General features: G+C 32.0%; 2 protein-coding genes across 4 annotated transcripts; both read left to right on the forward strand.

Annotated features, from left to right (window-relative positions):
- Nucleotides 1-1492: 1492 nt before the first annotated feature.
- LOC100810317 (cysteine protease ATG4) lies at nt 1493-6045 on the forward strand. Of its 3 annotated transcripts, XM_014762377.3 has the most exons (10): nt 1493-1670; nt 2528-2706; nt 2788-3057; nt 3144-3229; nt 3363-3413; nt 3577-3947; nt 4226-4364; nt 5165-5223; nt 5314-5384; nt 5485-6045. In XM_014762377.3, exons 2-10 carry the CDS (start codon nt 2589-2591, stop codon nt 5697-5699), a joined length of 1380 nt encoding a protein of 459 aa, XP_014617863.1. In that variant the 5' UTR covers nt 1493-1670; nt 2528-2588; the 3' UTR covers nt 5700-6045. The 3 variants fall into 3 exon arrangements, with proteins under 3 accessions (XP_014617863.1, XP_014617862.1, XP_014617864.1); XM_014762376.3 differs by having other exon boundaries at nt 2528-3057; XM_014762378.3 differs by lacking the exon at nt 1493-1670 and having other exon boundaries at nt 2530-2672; nt 2761-3057.
- A 2030-nt stretch (nt 6046-8075) lies between these two features.
- LOC100810842 (2-dehydro-3-deoxyphosphooctonate aldolase-like protein) lies at nt 8076-14988 on the forward strand. The gene is made up of 15 exons (NM_001255308.3): nt 8076-8130; nt 8260-8314; nt 8443-8540; nt 8688-8784; nt 9426-9491; nt 10302-10361; nt 10468-10542; nt 10671-10755; nt 11207-11265; nt 12035-12079; nt 12887-12985; nt 13165-13212; nt 13353-13400; nt 14062-14125; nt 14724-14988. Exons 2-14 carry the CDS (start codon nt 8276-8278, stop codon nt 14116-14118), a joined length of 876 nt encoding a protein of 291 aa, NP_001242237.2. The 5' UTR covers nt 8076-8130; nt 8260-8275; the 3' UTR covers nt 14119-14125; nt 14724-14988.
- The last annotated feature ends 1504 nt before the right edge of the window (nt 14989-16492 follow it).

Genomic DNA, 16492 nt, shown 5'->3' on the forward strand with positions numbered 1-16492 from the left:
TCAATTGGTTACAACATTCATGTAGGAGACAACTAATATATTTGAGTTCTTTTAGCAAACCTTAGACTTTGAGAGATATTTACCAAGGAAAAAAAAGAGCTTTAAGAGACATATGTGATATTCAAACTCAATACCACAACAATAAGATTACAACATTCATCTAGGAGACAACTAATATACTTAAGCTCTTTTAGCAAACCTTAGACTTTGAGAGATATTTACCAAGGAAAAAAAAGAGCTTTAAGAGACATATGTGATATTCAAACTCAATACCACAACAATAAGATTACAACATTCATCTAGGAGACAACTAATATACTTAAGCTCTTTTAACAAACCTTAAAGTTTGAGAGATATTCACTTGAAAAAAAAAAACCTTAAGAGACATATGTATTATTTAGACTCAACACGACAATAATAAGATGACTAATTGAGTAGATCATTTTCTTCCATTGCCATAAGACTCAGGCATACTAAAATACGAAAGTGAAAAAGTTTATTTTTACCACCTAAAAAATTAATATGAAAAAATATCATATGAAATCAAGTAAAAAAAGATAGATAAAATCTCTATTTTTATCTGATAGATATTCATCATTCTGATGACATTTATATCAAGAAATTAGGTCTAAATATGTAAATAAAATGAAGTTGTCTACTGCATTTTAATTATATATATATAGAAGAGAAACATTTATCCTACAAGGTTGGGTTTTTCTTAGAAAAAAAACTTTAGAATGATAAAACTTACACGCATTAATTTTAGAACCATCTTATACAATTATCGTACAAGTTAACACATAAGAAAATTTTCTTGTCTTCTTCTTAAGGACGAATTACTTATCCTCCAAAACAAAAGAATCCCCACTATCTATTCCTTGGGTCCTGATCACTAATTTAATGATGATATAAGATTTTTTGTGAGGAGGAGGACATAAGAATTTTCATTAAATGATACCTTAATTCAACTGCAACAGTTTTGTTTTTATAATTTTTTTATGACTGACTAAAAATGTGTGCGAAATCTGTTAATAAAAAGGCATTACTAATTACTAATAATATAAAAATGTATGAGAAAATTAATAAATAATCAAGTCTTTTAAAGCTTAAATATATTAATTAAAGTTGAGTGTTTTTTTTATGAAATCATATTAATCTTTTGTGAAGCTTCTAAAAAAATATTAATCTTTTATGAAAGGTAATCTTATTTGAAGTTAGTAAGATCATTAATTCATTATGAATAATAAACCTTATCTTTTGAATATTTATTCAACTGTATAATCTTGTTATCGAGATAATCTTGTTAACAAAGAAAAAACAGAAAGTCAATTCAGCAAAGAGAAAAAAACAGAAAATCCTAACGACCCTTATTTTTTTTCCAGTGAAATAAAGTTTATTTTGTTTTAATTTGAGGCTTGAGTTGAGCTACTTATTATATTTTTTAGTAATCTCTATATTATAAAATTTCTAGTAATCTATATAGAGTTAGGAACATGCCTAAAATTTCAGAAAAAAATAAAAAAGCCAAAAACAAAACAAGGAACATACCTAAGAGTTTGCGAGAGAGACAGAGAGAGATGAAGTGGAGTCCGAACCAAGTCTCATAGCTGAGAGTTTAGGATCGGAATTCTGCCACCGTTCTTCTTCATCTCACCTACAACCTTAACCTCGTATGTCACCTTCTTTTACCTTATTTTCTTCGAATTCCTATTTGACACAAAGATAATAATATATTTCTTTAATCCGAAGATTCGTTGTTTTCTTCGTTCAATTGCTTTAGCTTCTCGTCTCGGCCTTTGATTGAATGCCTTGAAACCCATTCAATTTTGGTCTCTGCAAAATTCCCTTCTGGGTTTTGTTCCGTGTTTTTGGCTTGGCTTTATACATTTTTCTGCTTTCGAATTCATGTGGCTGATGCATAGTTTCGTACTGATTATCCAATATATTTGAAGCCCTGCTGAAATTACAACATGTGTGATTGTATCATTGATTTTGGGCATCGATTTCTTTTTCGTATGATGTTTTTCTCTCATATTTAAGATGGTTATGTGGATTTGGGGCACTTGACTTTTCATCAATTTTTCTTAATATTATTTTGATTAGGGGATTAAAGATGTCATGGCTATATGGGGTGCTTGATGGAGGGTGCCATAGGTTATTATTTGGTTTCTTTTTTGCTTGCTTTCATTCTTTTAGCCTTTTTTTTCCTTTCTATCTTCATTGATAGGAATGCATTTCTTCTTTCTCCTGATGGGAAGAAAAATTGATTTGGATCACTTTAACCAGTTGAACGAACCTGTCTTGGCAGTTTCTTCAATCATCCATTTGAGTATTTGTAGAAGTCTAAAATGCTGATTATCATGTCTTTTTGGGCTAGCTGTAGAATTTGTTAGCGTTAGAAAGTTTCTTTTTTTTTTTGTTCTTAGATGTATCTTTCACCTTTTGGATTGTCAGTGAATAATAATGAACATGTGTTTTGAAGATTTTTTATGTCTTTATTTCATTATTTACCTTTTTTTACTTGCAGATATTAGCACAAAATTAGTTTGCTTCTATGAGCCAACTGTCGTGTTTTCTTCAGCTTCATAATGGTCTTGAAGGGTCTATGTGAGAGGATTGTTTCTTCAAAATGCTCTTCTAAAAGCTCCACCGAGACTGTAGATAATACACAGGTGCCCGTTTATTCAAAAGCAGGATCTAGTAACAGTAAGTTTCCCAAGGCTTCCTTATGGTCAAACATCTTTACATCTGGTTTTTCAGTGGTTGAAACATATAGTGAATCATCAGCTTCCGAAAAGAAAGCAGTTCATTCTCGAAGTAGCGGGTGGGCAGCTGCTGTGAGGAAAGTTGTAACTGGAGGCTCAATGAGGAGATTTCAGGAGCGTGTACTAGGATCAAGCAGGACTGACATTTCAAGTTCTGATGGTGATATATGGCTTCTAGGTGTATGTCATAAAATTTCACAGCAAGAATCATCTGGAGGTGTAGATAATAGTAATGGATTGGCATCATTTGAACAAGATTTTTCATCAAAAATCCTAGTTACATATCGGAAAGGTCTGTTGAATGTATACTACTACCTTTTCAGGGATGTATTAAGATGATAAATGTTAAACTAACAAATTTTAACATGCATACTATAGGCTTTGATGCTATTGGAGATACAAAGTATACCAGTGATGTTCATTGGGGTTGTATGCTTCGAAGCAGTCAGATGCTTGTTGCACAGGTATGATGCCTTCTATATAATGATTGCTTTTGAGAAGGAAATTGTCACATGATACCTTATATTTTCTGTATTTTTTTGCCTGTTTTTGTTGTCTTTCAAAATAAAGCTACTAATGTGGCTTTCTTGTGCACAGGCATTACTTTTTCATAAATTAGGTAGATCATGGAGAAAACCTATTGACAAGGTCAGCTGATTGATATGCACTGTGTTGTTTCAGTAATTAGACTGTTTTCCCCCCTCTCTTTCCCTTTGTTCTACTTTTTGTCTTCACATCTTTGTATGTCTTGTTTTGTCTGGAGATACAATGCCATTAGGTTGACTTATTGTTGTACTTCTATAATTTACAGCCACCAGATAAAGAATATATTGATGTCTTGCAACTTTTTGGTGATTCCGAGGCTTCTGCCTTTTCTATCCACAATCTTCTTCAAGCTGGTAAAGGTTATGGCCTTGCTGTTGGGTCATGGGTGGGACCATATGCCATGTGTCGCACATGGGAAGTTCTAGCCCGTAAGAAAAATGACCTTGGAGAACTGCCACTTCCAATGGCTATTTATGTTGTTTCTGGAGATGAAGATGGGGAGCGTGGTGGAGCACCAGTTGTCTGCATTGAAGATGCCTCCAAACGCTGTTTTGAGTTTTCAAGTGGCTTAGCTGCTTGGACACCTCTACTTTTATTGGTTCCTTTGGTTCTTGGACTTGATAAAGTCAATCCAAGGTGTGCAACATTTTCAAGGTTCTTTGGTGCTATGTAATTGATTCACAGTTGAACCTAGTAATATCATTATATTTGTTAAATCAAAATCTTCCCTGCCTATTTGGATTAAAAATAATTGGGGTGGCAATCCGTAAAGAAACTTTCCTATATCTTTATTCTTAAATTGTTAAACTCAAGACCAAGCAGACTGAATTACAGTACAGGTTTAGACAACACAGGGCTTTATTCATCTTTTACTGTAGCACAATGACTGATTAGTTGTATCTATAAATTGTCAGGTATATTCCATTATTGCGCTCAACTTTTAAATTTCCCCAAAGCCTTGGCATCATGGGTGGCAAACCAGGTGCTTCAACATACATTATTGGTGCTCAGAATGAAAAAGCATTCTACCTTGATCCCCATGATGTTCAGCAGGTATGAGAGTATACAAAATTATTATTTATTACTCATCTCAATACTTTTGAGATTGTGAAACTTGCATCATATTTGTTATATATGAATTAACTTATTGAATGTATCTCCGGCTTTACTTCAAATCTGCCATCAATTACTAAGCTAGTATAAAATGTTATATGTGTTTTTGATATAATAAATACTTTTTTTTAATTCTTCTTGTTGGCACTTTATCCTGAATATTGACTACCACAGAGCGTCTTTATGTATGCAAATACATGTGTATAAATTTAGAAAGCAATGACCTTACTGAAAATATTTTGTGGAATTGCAATCATGCATGTTTTGTTAGTTATTTTGCCATATCATTATTTTGAATTTGTAAACGGGTAACAATGGGGTCTTGAATCCGAGGTTACGAATTGTTGACTTAACGCGGGAACGGGCTAATAGAATTCGGTTAATGATGTAGGTATGTACATATTTGGATATTGGTGTAACTTGAGATGGTTTTTGGTGTATAGAGGGAAACATTACAATATAAGGCTATCTTTTCTAATTTTGAGTGCCAAACAAAATAATTAAAAAGAACTGCTAATTGATAAAAGGAAAGAAAAGAAAGTGCACAAACAGAACGACTAAAAAATGAAGAATAAAAAAGGATGGATATATGATAACCTAGTTGTTGGGACTTGGGAGGAATGAAATCCCATTTGCTTTCCTTACTTTTTATGCATGACTTCAATCATATAAGTGTTTAGGCTGTTACTGGGTTGGTGAACAATCAATAGCTCACTAAGTATGTCTTAAATGGTTTTCAGGTTGTTAATATCAGTGGGGATACTCAAGAGCCTACTAGTACTTCGTCATACCATTGCAAGTAGGCCTTTTACTTGTATTGATTTTATTTTGATTCTGTTAACTACAACTTGTTCATTCTTGATTGTCTAATTTTTAAAACTCTTACCAGTATTATGAGGCACATACCCCTAGATTCAATTGATCCATCCTTAGCTATTGGATTTTACTGCCGAGACAAAGGTTTGCTGGTTACTCTTGCTTAATTTCAGTAGTTCAATAATTATGGCTAATATCTAAGCTTTCTATTGTCCCTCATCACTCTAATAATGGTGGTTGGCAGATGATTTTGATGATTTCTGCTCCCAAGCTTCGAAGCTCGCAGAAGAATCAAATGGTGCACCATTGTTTACTGTAACTCAGTCTCGGAGTTTCTCAAAGCAAGTCACCAGTAATGATGTGTCAGGTGACAACACTGGATTCCAAGAGGAAGATTTCCCTGGCATGGACCGTGGCAATGATACAGGAACCAATGAGGATGATTGGCAACTCTTATAAATGCGATTGCTGGACTATGACATGGATTCAAAGTACAGGGTCAAAAATTTGTTGCATGATTCTCATGGGCCTAATTGCCACTGCAAGTTTGGTTGATCCCTGGCATGGGGCTCCCCACTCTTCAAACATTGTTTAATAGTCGTGTAGAAAGTAATTTAAACTCATTATGATTCTTTGGCTTAAATCATTTGCTCATTTGTTCATATTAGCTAACCAGGTATTTGTTGTACATTACAACGGCTAGTTTGATCATATTTGTTGCCTGTACCCTTTTATTGGCTGCACAAAATGTAGTGGATAGTACTGTGGGACTATCAAATAAATGGTAGAAAGTAGTTCATATTGAGATGGAATGTTTTCTTTAAATAGAAGATAGCATAAACTAATCACTTGAGTCCCTTGATATAAAATATGGGTAAAGCTTTTTAGTAGTTGCACTACACTGATGTTGCATTAGCTACTCACGTGAATGATCTGTAAGTGTGTGTTTGTCTAGACATTTTAGCATATGTTCCACAAGTTCCAAGAAATCAAATATGATTTGAGAAATTGATGGATTCAATACTGCTGTCATCTTTATGTGTTCTATTTGGATGCTAAAACCAATGTTAGTTGTCAGGTTAGAGATCACTTCCATGAGTGATTTGTCAATCCATAAATCATGATGAATGGCAGGGACGGAATCTGTAAAAGTTAGTAGGGGAACGAAAATTGAGTACATGATAAAAAAAAAACTAATTTTTATTATTAGTAATTGCCTAAAATAAATAATTGCCTAATAATAAATATTTCTTTCTATCAACAAAATTATCTATAAAATATTTTTAAAAAATAAATCCTAAATAAAACTTACTGCAAACACCCTAATTACAAAAAGAAAGCAATCTTTAATGTTCACCGGAGACGTGAGTGTATACAAAGTATTTATTTTTTCTTATAGTATGATTTATTTCATATTCAATATTAGGATTTGAACTTTAGATTACTTAGTTAATGGATACAATTATTTTTCACTTGTGTTAATGGTTATTGTAACTTTATTTTTTATTTGTTTCAAATAATAATTTATGATTGAATAACGGTATAAAACTATTTTACATCATGAATATATAAATAATTTTTTTTAACATAAAACAATAAGAAAACTATTCTTAAGGTTAAATTTGAATAGTTCAGGTTGAATGCCCTACTTGAATTTTAGAATGAAAATAATCTGAAGAATTTGATCAGAAAAAAATCAAAGTTCCAAGTAAGGGTTTTCCTTTGAAATGCTTTGCCAGTAGCTGAAAATCTGTTTAAAGAAATATATTCTGTCAGCATTTAATTTTCTTGTCATGCGTGATGCGTCATGTGGTGATCAAGTAGAATCAAATGTGTGCCTCTTTGTTTTGTGTCCAATGACTGAAAGCCTGATATCTATCACAAGCCAGCTAATTACACTACTAGTACAATGCCTCATTCTGGAGATGGTGGATTCGTTCAGCTTGAGAGCTTAGCAAATTATAAATGTTAGTCTTTAATTATACAGTGAGGTAACAGATCCAGGTTACCTTTTAAGACTGATCAAGTACTTGAACCAATGTGAAGCAGCTCCAAACTGGGTTGAAACTAGTTTTGTAAATATGTAGTGTAAGTTCCATTGCTTGGAAACCAAACTTTAAGACCTAATGATTTATATAGCTCTAACCATTATACTGTATTGGTTAAAGTTTTAAATTTTTTTCGGGAAAGATGAACACACGCAAAGGAAACAATAAAAAAAATCAAATGAACAAATTAATATTTCCTGCTTTAGTCTAAAAAAGTATTAACTATTTTAAAAATGATAACAATGATAATTTTTTTCAAAAAACCAATAATAATTTCTTACTGGTCCACAATATAAGGATTGTTTGGTTTGACTGCTTTTTGTTTTCATGTTCACTGAAAACAAAAAATGGTGATAAAAATATGTTTGATTGAATTTTTAAAAACATTCCCAATAAAAATAAAAATAGAAAATAATGAAAATAATAAAATCTCATTTTCAGTGCTTTCAAACAAAACAAGTCAATATATATGTTTTTTATTTTCTAAAAACAAAAAATAAAAAGTCAAACAAAACATATTTTAAAAATTTCAATCTTTCAAAATAAAAATACAAACCAAACACATTCAAAAAATTTGTATCTATTAAACTCAGTTTAAAATATTAAATTACTTTTATAATATTTGACATCATAGTATATATTTTTATACACACCTGAACAAATATTTCATAAAAAGAAATTAAAGTCACGGTAAATATTATACTCCATTCTGAACAAAACATTTCTCTTTATCAATAACTGAAAATGGCCAGTAACTAGTATTTAACCACCGACATAACTGTGTTTTGGAATTTAGAGTGCAATAATTCCTTCGTTCTACCGTCATCAACTAGAAGAAGAAGGTACATGTTAACGCAACGCAACCTCACACTTCCATTGTTTCTCTCTTCAGATCTCTCTCATTCTCACTCTGTTTTACATACAATGTCGTTCTGAATCACTGCATCTTTTCTTACTTTCACTCTCTGCAGCTTCAATTTCTGCAAAATGGATCCGTCTGCGGCATTGCTGTTTAACCACCTCAAAGTCCGTCATTTCTCGCTGATTATGAGTTTCTAGACTTTGAATTTTTCTGGGTCATGACCTGAATTCCTTCTTTTTCTTATTTTTTTTTTTAATTTTCTGATGGGTCGTGTTTCTTTCAATCTCACCAGGGTGCAGACCCGTTCTTCCTGCTAGCGGGTCCTAATGTGATTGAATCAGAGGAGCACATTCTGCGGATGGCTAAGAACATCAAGACTATTGCATCTGAGTATGTAATTATCTCTATTTATGATTATTTTTTTTATTAATGGGAAAATAAATGTGATTTGATGGAAATCCATTAGAAAAAGCTAGCAGGAAGAACGGGTGTATATTTGATAGCTAACATGATCTTGAGTGTATATGTGTCTTCCAGAGTTGGAATACCGTTGGTTTTCAAGTCAAGCTTTGACAAAGCTAACCGAACATCATCAAAATCATTTCGTGGCCCGGGGATGGTTGAGGGATTGAAGGTTCATATTTCTGCTACTTTGTTGCGATAATATCTCCTTGTGATTTGTATCTTGAGGATTCTAGGTGTTGTAATTGTTCAATAAGATGAGACTGTATTAGCTCTGCTAAATTTTCATGACTTCAGTTAAATATGAGTAATATAAAGTTGTCTTATCCTAACTAACCGCCAAAGGTAGCTCGAGAGGGGGTGGGGGTGGGGTGTGTTAGTTTCCAAATCATTGTAAGGGGGTACTTTAGCCATATATCTCGCTAATGTGAGATTATGAAAGGGTCCTTTATATTGTTTCTGGTTCCATCTATCCCTAGAGATTTTAGAGTTAAATGTCGTCAGAGTTGGAGGTAGCATCTGTATACCTTACGGCAGGGCCTAGAAAAATCTTATCTATGGGTCAAATGTCACCTCTTGCAGTGCCAAAAGAAAAAGATACTATACTAATACTAGTAAAATTTCAAGTCTTACTTAGGAAGGAATTATTTATGACCTTTAGTAGCCATTGGCACAAGCACTGGTACAGTAATATACAGTTAGTGTGTTTGTTTAACATGTATATTGCTTTATCTAAATCACTGAGTTTTGTACTGGATAAAGCTATTTTATCTTTGTTGAATGTTTTTTTTTTTTTTGCTGTTTTATTCTCAGATACTCGAGAAGGTTAAAATAGCTTATGACATTCCTATAGTGACAGATGTGCATGAGTCTATCCAGGTAAAATGTTTAGTTTTACTATATATACGGTTGTCAGTTTAATTTTTATTTTTGGCTATTTGGCTATGTTGTATGGAATTCATATTTCATGGGTCAAGGATCACATACAGTACTAACATTAGGCATACCAATCAGACTAGTTTGGTCTTAATTATATGTTGTTTTGAAGGCAATCATTACTTGTTTGTTAGTGTTGATAGAAAAAAATAGCACAAACTTTTCTTTAAGTGATGCTCTGATAAATGGAATGTTAAAATCATGAATTAGTTGATACCTGTCTTAAATTCTTATATTTTCTTTCCCCTCATGCAATCAGTTTATGTAGAAATGGTAACTTGAAAAACATTTTGCTTGGATCATTCATTGGTATGAAACTATATCTTGTAAATCCAAGTTTGGCTCTCTTATTATCACTGATATTTGCCTTAACAATTGGCTATACCCACCCATGTAAATTTGAAAATCAGAATGGTTAGCACCTTTATTATTAATAATTTTGTAATATACTATCATATTGAATGAGGGCGAGCCCTGGTGCAGCGGTAAAGTTGTGTCTTGGTGACTTGTTGGTCATGGGTTCGAATCCGGAAACAGCCTCTTTGCATATGCAAGGGTAAGGCTGCGTACAACATCCCTCCCCCATACCTTCGCATAGCGAAGAGCCTTTGGGCAATGGGGTACGAAGTTTTATACTATCATATTGAATAATTAAATTGATTCTTCCAGTGTATACTTAGGAATGGAGTATGGTATTGATATTTCAGATTCTAACTCATGATCTGCCTTTGACGCATTTATATTTTTTGCCAGTGTGAAGCAGTTGGCAGAGTAGCAGATATCATTCAGATTCCAGCATTCTTGTGTCGCCAAGTAAATGTTTATTGCATTCAATTTCAATTTCCATTATAATAGGCTGGTTAAAATTTAATAGATGTGCCAACTTCAATTATTTCATTAATTTTGCTTCTTATGACAGACAGATCTTCTAGTTGCAGCAGCCAAAACTGGGAAAATTATCAACATTAAGAAGGGCCAGTTCTGCGCTCCTTCTGTTAGTATATTATCCAACTTTATGAGTTAAAAATTTACAATTTCAATAGTTAGCAATGACATAACTTAAGCCTCGGAATTAGTCTGATTTTTACCATTATTTATGTTTCATAGTTTTCATGTCTATAGGTGATGACAAATTCAGCTGAAAAGGTCCGGTTAGCTGGAAATCCTAATGTGATGGTTTGTGAGAGAGGAACAATGTTTGGATACAGTGAGTTAGTAGCAACTATTTTGAGGTTTTCTGTTCGTGAATGATGTGAATCTTGCAAGAACCATTCAATAATTGATATCAGTAATTGCTTAATGCAGAGCAAATTATTGTTTTTCCTTTCATTTTGTAATGCTTCATTTTTTAGAGCATTTTACTGCACTGCAGGATGTAATTTCACCAAGGAAATGTCATATCAAGTGATGCTAGTTATTTCTCTATGTCCACTTGTTGTTATTTCATTGTTGTCTTGTGTTCTTTTTGCTCATCTAATTTAAAATTGAAATCTCAATTTTATTTTATTAATCTGTTACCCAACCTCTTGGCCTCTCCTTTTAATGTGTATCTGAGGTTTAATATTGCCTTAAAAAAGTGAGTATTGGAATTAGTTGCCCTTTGCGTTTTTGTTTTCAAAACCCAGAATTGATTAAAATCTTTTCCTTTTTTCATACAGATGATTTGATTGTTGATCCACGTAACTTGGAGTGGATGAGAGAAGCCAATTGTCCCATTGTAAGTAAATCTTTCTTTTATAGTATGCTTTAAGATATACTGTTTGAACATTTATATCATTTCTTATTGAATGAAAGGATACAATCAAGAAGTGCATTTTCTTCCTGCAGCTTTTCTTGATGGCATTGTCCTAATAATTTATTTGATGAAAATATTATAGTTGATAAAATGAGATGAATCCCTGTGAACACAATCAACCTGATGGCTGATACACACCTTTTAATGGTAAAAGTTGCTTCAATTGCTTACTCTACAGGACATTTTCTCTGAAATGCTCACGTCTCTCCCTTCTGTGACTTACTGACTTAGGAGAAGGTTGATTCTGTAGTCCTTGCAAATGTTTTCCTTGGACTGGATAATAACCCAAGTTTTAATGTACAGATGACTCTTATCAATAAGCTAGAACAAGAGTATTTTATTTTGAATTCAAAATGCAAAGAATTGATTCTTGTGTGGTTTGGAGGACCTAATTCATTTTTGTTGATCTTTTAGTCAAAGGGTATATAATATTTCTCTTTCTTGCAATCCCAAATTAATAAAATAGTTATTTACTTGAGAAGTAAAGCAGAGTGCTTCCATTTATTTAACTATAAGAGTGAGATTGAACTTAATTCTTTACTATTCCCTTATTATAAAGAACTATTCTGTTAAGCAGTTTTTCTTTTGGCATTGTTTAAATTTTCTCATGGTGAAGTTTCTTGCCACTATCTCTGTATGCTGTTTATTTTTTTTAGAAAACTCAAATATTTGATTTTGGTGTTTGCCTCAGGTAGCTGATATAACTCACTCACTACAACAGCCTGCTGGAAAGAAGGTGTGTTTAGTATTGTTTATTCCCATATTTGTTTGATATTAACTGCACTTTGAACTGTATATTTCATGTGACACTATTTTAGCCTGCAATGTTTTAAAAACCACAAAATAGTGGAATAAACCTTTATTGTTGAAGTACTGGTGTTGACAATATCTGTTAGAATATTTGAATTGTTAGTGCTTTCTGAGTCTTAGTATGTTAGTAGTCTTATTGGGCTAGGCTTCTATTGATAGTATTGTGCTACACTAGAACATGACCTAGATTACTAGTACAACTGTACAAGTAGTGTTGTTTGTATTTTACAGCACCAGCACATGAATATTATATCAACAATTGACAATTCTTTTTCTGCCTTTCTCTTTCACATCATTTATCTTAATTTCAACAGTCTCTTTTTTATATTTGCATTGGGCATGTCATAGTATGTGAATACAGTGTAGGCCAAAAATGTCACTCGTTTAATTTCGCTGGGAGAATTACAAATAATAGTTTTCTTTTCAGATTTGCAATGTCAAAAGTTCATGAATGGCTTCTATGCTGCAGATTTGTGAGGAACTGAGGATCATTTAGAATCTTCAAGTATTGTGTTGTTCCCTCTGTGTGTTTGCTGTGTAAACCTCTATGCTATGCTCCATTGAAATCTTTTAAGTATATTGAAGTCTCACATGATCTTTAAGTATGCTTACTTCTGAACCCAACTATCAGATCTGACTTCTGTAGTTCTAGCTTTTAAATAACTTTCTGAAATGACCTTTCCACATCTTACACCTGGTTCGTTGAATTAAAATTCTGCTTTCTTGTGTATAGTTGGATGGAGGAGGTGTGGCAAGTGGAGGTCTTCGAGAACTGATACCTTGCATTGCAAGGACAGCAGTTGCCGTTGGAGTGGATGGGATCTTCATGGAGGTTCGGAGACTAATCTATGCCAGTTATAATTTACTAGTATTATTATAAAAAGAAAGTAGTTCAGAGTAAAATCTCAGCTATATAGTCATCATACTTGTGATTCCAAGATCTGCTATTCAAAGAGTATCTTTATTTAGTTTGTCAATCACTGAGCTTCTAAAAGCCTTTTGACTTTTCAGGTGCATGATGATCCACTGAAAGCACCTGTTGATGGCCCAACACAGTGGGTGAGTTGTTGCTTATCACAGTTATTTAGATTTATAAACATCATTTCCTCAACATTGTTTTCCTTTGGATGTTCCCTTTTTTTTTTTTTTATCAAATAGGGCACTTAATGAACTATGTACTAAATTCTCTTATTTGACAGCCGTTGCGCCACTTTAAGGAGCTACTTGAAGAGCTTGTAGCCATTGCTGTAAGTTGTTAATTGAAATTTATGATTCTAAGTTGCATAATAAATCTCTAAGTAGGCTAATTGAACTAGTCTTCATACCTCTAGGGCCTTGGACGTATTAAGTTCTCTTATTGTAAATAGAAAATCTTGTTTGTTATTAAATATCTTGCCAACAAAGATGATAATAAATCCCCTTTTAGGATAAATTTCCAACTCATACCGTTTTGTTCAGAAGAGTGACCAGAAGATGGTTGGAAATAATTAAATTAATTCTAGATCTTCACCAATTAAAATTGGTCGGGATGGGTTTAGGCAATTTTAGGTGCAACCTGAACCTGATCACATTTAGGTTGGGTCATTCTTTTATAATTAAACAATAAAAATGAAAAAACAACACAAAAAAAGTTACAAAAAAATAATGGAGAAAGCACAAATCATAAAAAATGAAAGAAAGTTAATATCCTATCTCAAAAGTCAGAAATATTTTATGAAGCACATTCATTAAATCACATTAAGTTTGTTTATTGAGTATTATAAGTGTTTTGCATTGTTTTTATAGTCTGGTTAAGTATGAGATTGTTTAGTGACAATACATTTTATTTTCCGCCGATTTTTTTTTTTTTTAATTGCTTTGTAGTTTTGAACTTATATATTTGATTATCTTCAATTTGATGTATTGTAGAGGATAAGCAAAGGGAAGCAACGGTTCAACATTGATCTCACACCATTTCGTGAATAAAGAAAGGGTAAGAAATGCTTTGTTTCTTTTTACATCATATTCATTTTATGTTTTTGTTTCTCCAGCTGGTTAAGGTTTCTTTTTCTTTGTTAATTTTTTACTAAAATTATAACCAGTGTACTGTACAGAAATATCTCAGTCTTATATTTTGTTGTGAAAGTATGTTCTTAAAATCATTTTTAGAGGGTCTAAAGGCAAATATTTTACGTACTGCATGAAATATCCTTCAAAGAACGTGTAATTGATATACATCCATTGATAAAGACTTAAAATCAAAATTGAGCTTTAAAGTCAATAAGTTATGATCTTACTTGCAATTTGCTTAAAAAGTCATATAAGTAATCCTTAAACTTAAATTAAACATTGACCAATCACTAAATTGTAATTAAACTTAATGCAAGCATCGAAACAAGGTTTAAATAACCAGAAACTTATAATGCAAACAAGACCAGTAATGCAATTAATGATAAATTTAAAACTAGTTGAAACAACCACACTACTGGCTTTTATCCTATTGTGATTTGATTTGATTGGAATTAGAAGTGTTTTACCTATTTCAAAGCATAAATGCATTCACATTTTTTTAATCTGATCTTTGTTTGCAGGTGATGGTTTTCAGATATTCTGAATATAATTCCGTGACCATTGGTTTTTAAAGATTGTTCAAGGGTGATGAATGCAAAACTGTCTCCTATCGCAAGTTCCTTATAAGGAGAGTTTATATTAAAAAATGTTATTTGATGATCCATGCTTGTTACTCTGAAGTGGTAACACTATACCAACTAATGTTTGTCACATATCCCTTAATCATGTCAGTTACTGAAGTTGAGGCAATTAATTGAATATCAAAATATAGGTAGATTATTTATTAAATTTATTATTAGGTAAATTAATTTATTGTTTTGTGTCATTTTTCCCTAGTACTTTCTACAAGATTTTCAAACCATTTCTAAAATATCTCAAAGTAAATCTAAGTTTTGTTGGATGACAGCAAATAAGGGGTTGGACAACACCTCCACGTGTTTTCACTTTTTTTTTATTATATTTCTTTTATTTCTTTTTTTCCTACCATATCAAATTAAGTATTGAATAGATGTGATAATATGAGTTGAGTTAGTTTGATCTCACTCAATAAAAGATAAGATTTATATTTTAAATTTTGAGTTCAAATTAATACGGAACTTTTTTGTTTGATCTAATCATAATTTGATTCAAGTTTGCTTTGAAATTGATGTTTTATTTTTTGTCCAATTTATTATAGCGTACAACTTGCATCTGAGCCGACCTATGTGTATATTTGGATACACATTTAAGTCAACTTGATTTGTGTCTGACTCAATGCTTTCCCTTGTAGCTTCCCTGTGTTTTATCAATTGGACACAAAAATTATAATACGTACTACTTTAATGCTTTAACAAACATATTCTAAATCGAACTAAGTAATCTATTTTATCATCTCTATCCTTGAAATAAGTATGTATTTAACGTAGTATGTGGTATGCCTAATTGTAACTTGCATGTCGATAGTTATGAAGAAATTCTTGATGATTCAATCATAATTTGAAGAAAAATGATACATTATTTTTGTTACATCGTTTTTAAATTATTTTCTTTGAAGATAATCGAATAATATAAATATACTAGCTAATGTATGTTGTTTATTTTTCTTTTGTCTCAAGTAAGAATGAGAAAAAAGTACAAGATAGTGTATAAAATTTTGTAATCCGTAGTTATTGTAAACCTGTTTAGGCAGTTTAGCCCAATACAAGTCGGTGAAGTCACTATGTTCTTTTTTTTTTTTTTTTGCGCCATTGACATTTTTGTTATTGTTGTGTTTATTAGAACAAAGTTTGGCAATTCCCCTGGAAAGTAACTAAAAATACCATCCAAATCATTATCATTATTTTGCCAAAAGTTATAAAAAAAATCATGACTAGGTAGGAAACAAAAATTATATAGATTTCCCGACAAAATTAGTAGTATAACAATAGATGATTGTTATTTTGAATGAATGATGTTTGTACCATGACTTTTAGCATGCACTTTGTCTTTGTTCCTAGTTTAAACTAAATAAAGTTGATATTAAAAAAAAAAACTAAATAAAGTAGTCACACACTCAAACACATACGCCTCACGCTCATGTCCTATATTGAGATATAAATTTATGGTTTTATATAAACTAGAACACTATTTCCATGCCTTGTAGGAAGGGCCAAGACAAACTCAACCCAATCATTAATTTCGATAGTAATAACTAAAAAAGAAGAAAGAAGAAACCATGCCAAAAAATAGAGCCATACACATCAACGCCTGTCCAATGTCTGGACAATTTTATTATATATTGAGACTGCTTAAGTTTCTTATAATTAATTTA

This window comes from Glycine max, chromosome 9, assembly GCF_000004515.6.
Source record: "Glycine max cultivar Williams 82 chromosome 9, Glycine_max_v4.0, whole genome shotgun sequence".
In the NCBI taxonomy this organism is placed as follows: domain Eukaryota; kingdom Viridiplantae; phylum Streptophyta; class Magnoliopsida; order Fabales; family Fabaceae; genus Glycine; species Glycine max.

What these genes read in the sequence shown, in the direction of transcription:
- LOC100810317 (XM_014762376.3), top strand. Translation starts at nt 2,589, where the DNA reads ATGGTCTTGAAGGGTCTATGTGAGAGGATTGTTTCTTCAAAATGCTCT. An exon ending in ACTTCGTCATACCATTGCAA is followed by an intron (nt 5,224 to 5,313) that starts GTAGGCCTTTTA and finishes AACTCTTACCAG; the next exon opens with TATTATGAGGCACATACCCC. An exon ending in ATTTTACTGCCGAGACAAAG is followed by an intron (nt 5,385 to 5,484) that starts GTTTGCTGGTTA and finishes GGTGGTTGGCAG; the next exon opens with ATGATTTTGATGATTTCTGC.
- LOC100810842 (NM_001255308.3), top strand. Translation starts at nt 8,276, where the DNA reads ATGGATCCGTCTGCGGCATTGCTGTTTAACCACCTCAAA. An exon ending in TGGATGGGATCTTCATGGAG is followed by an intron (nt 12,986 to 13,164) that starts GTTCGGAGACTA and finishes TTGACTTTTCAG; the next exon opens with GTGCATGATGATCCACTGAA. An exon ending in AAGAGCTTGTAGCCATTGCT is followed by an intron (nt 13,401 to 14,061) that starts GTAAGTTGTTAA and finishes GATGTATTGTAG; the next exon opens with AGGATAAGCAAAGGGAAGCA.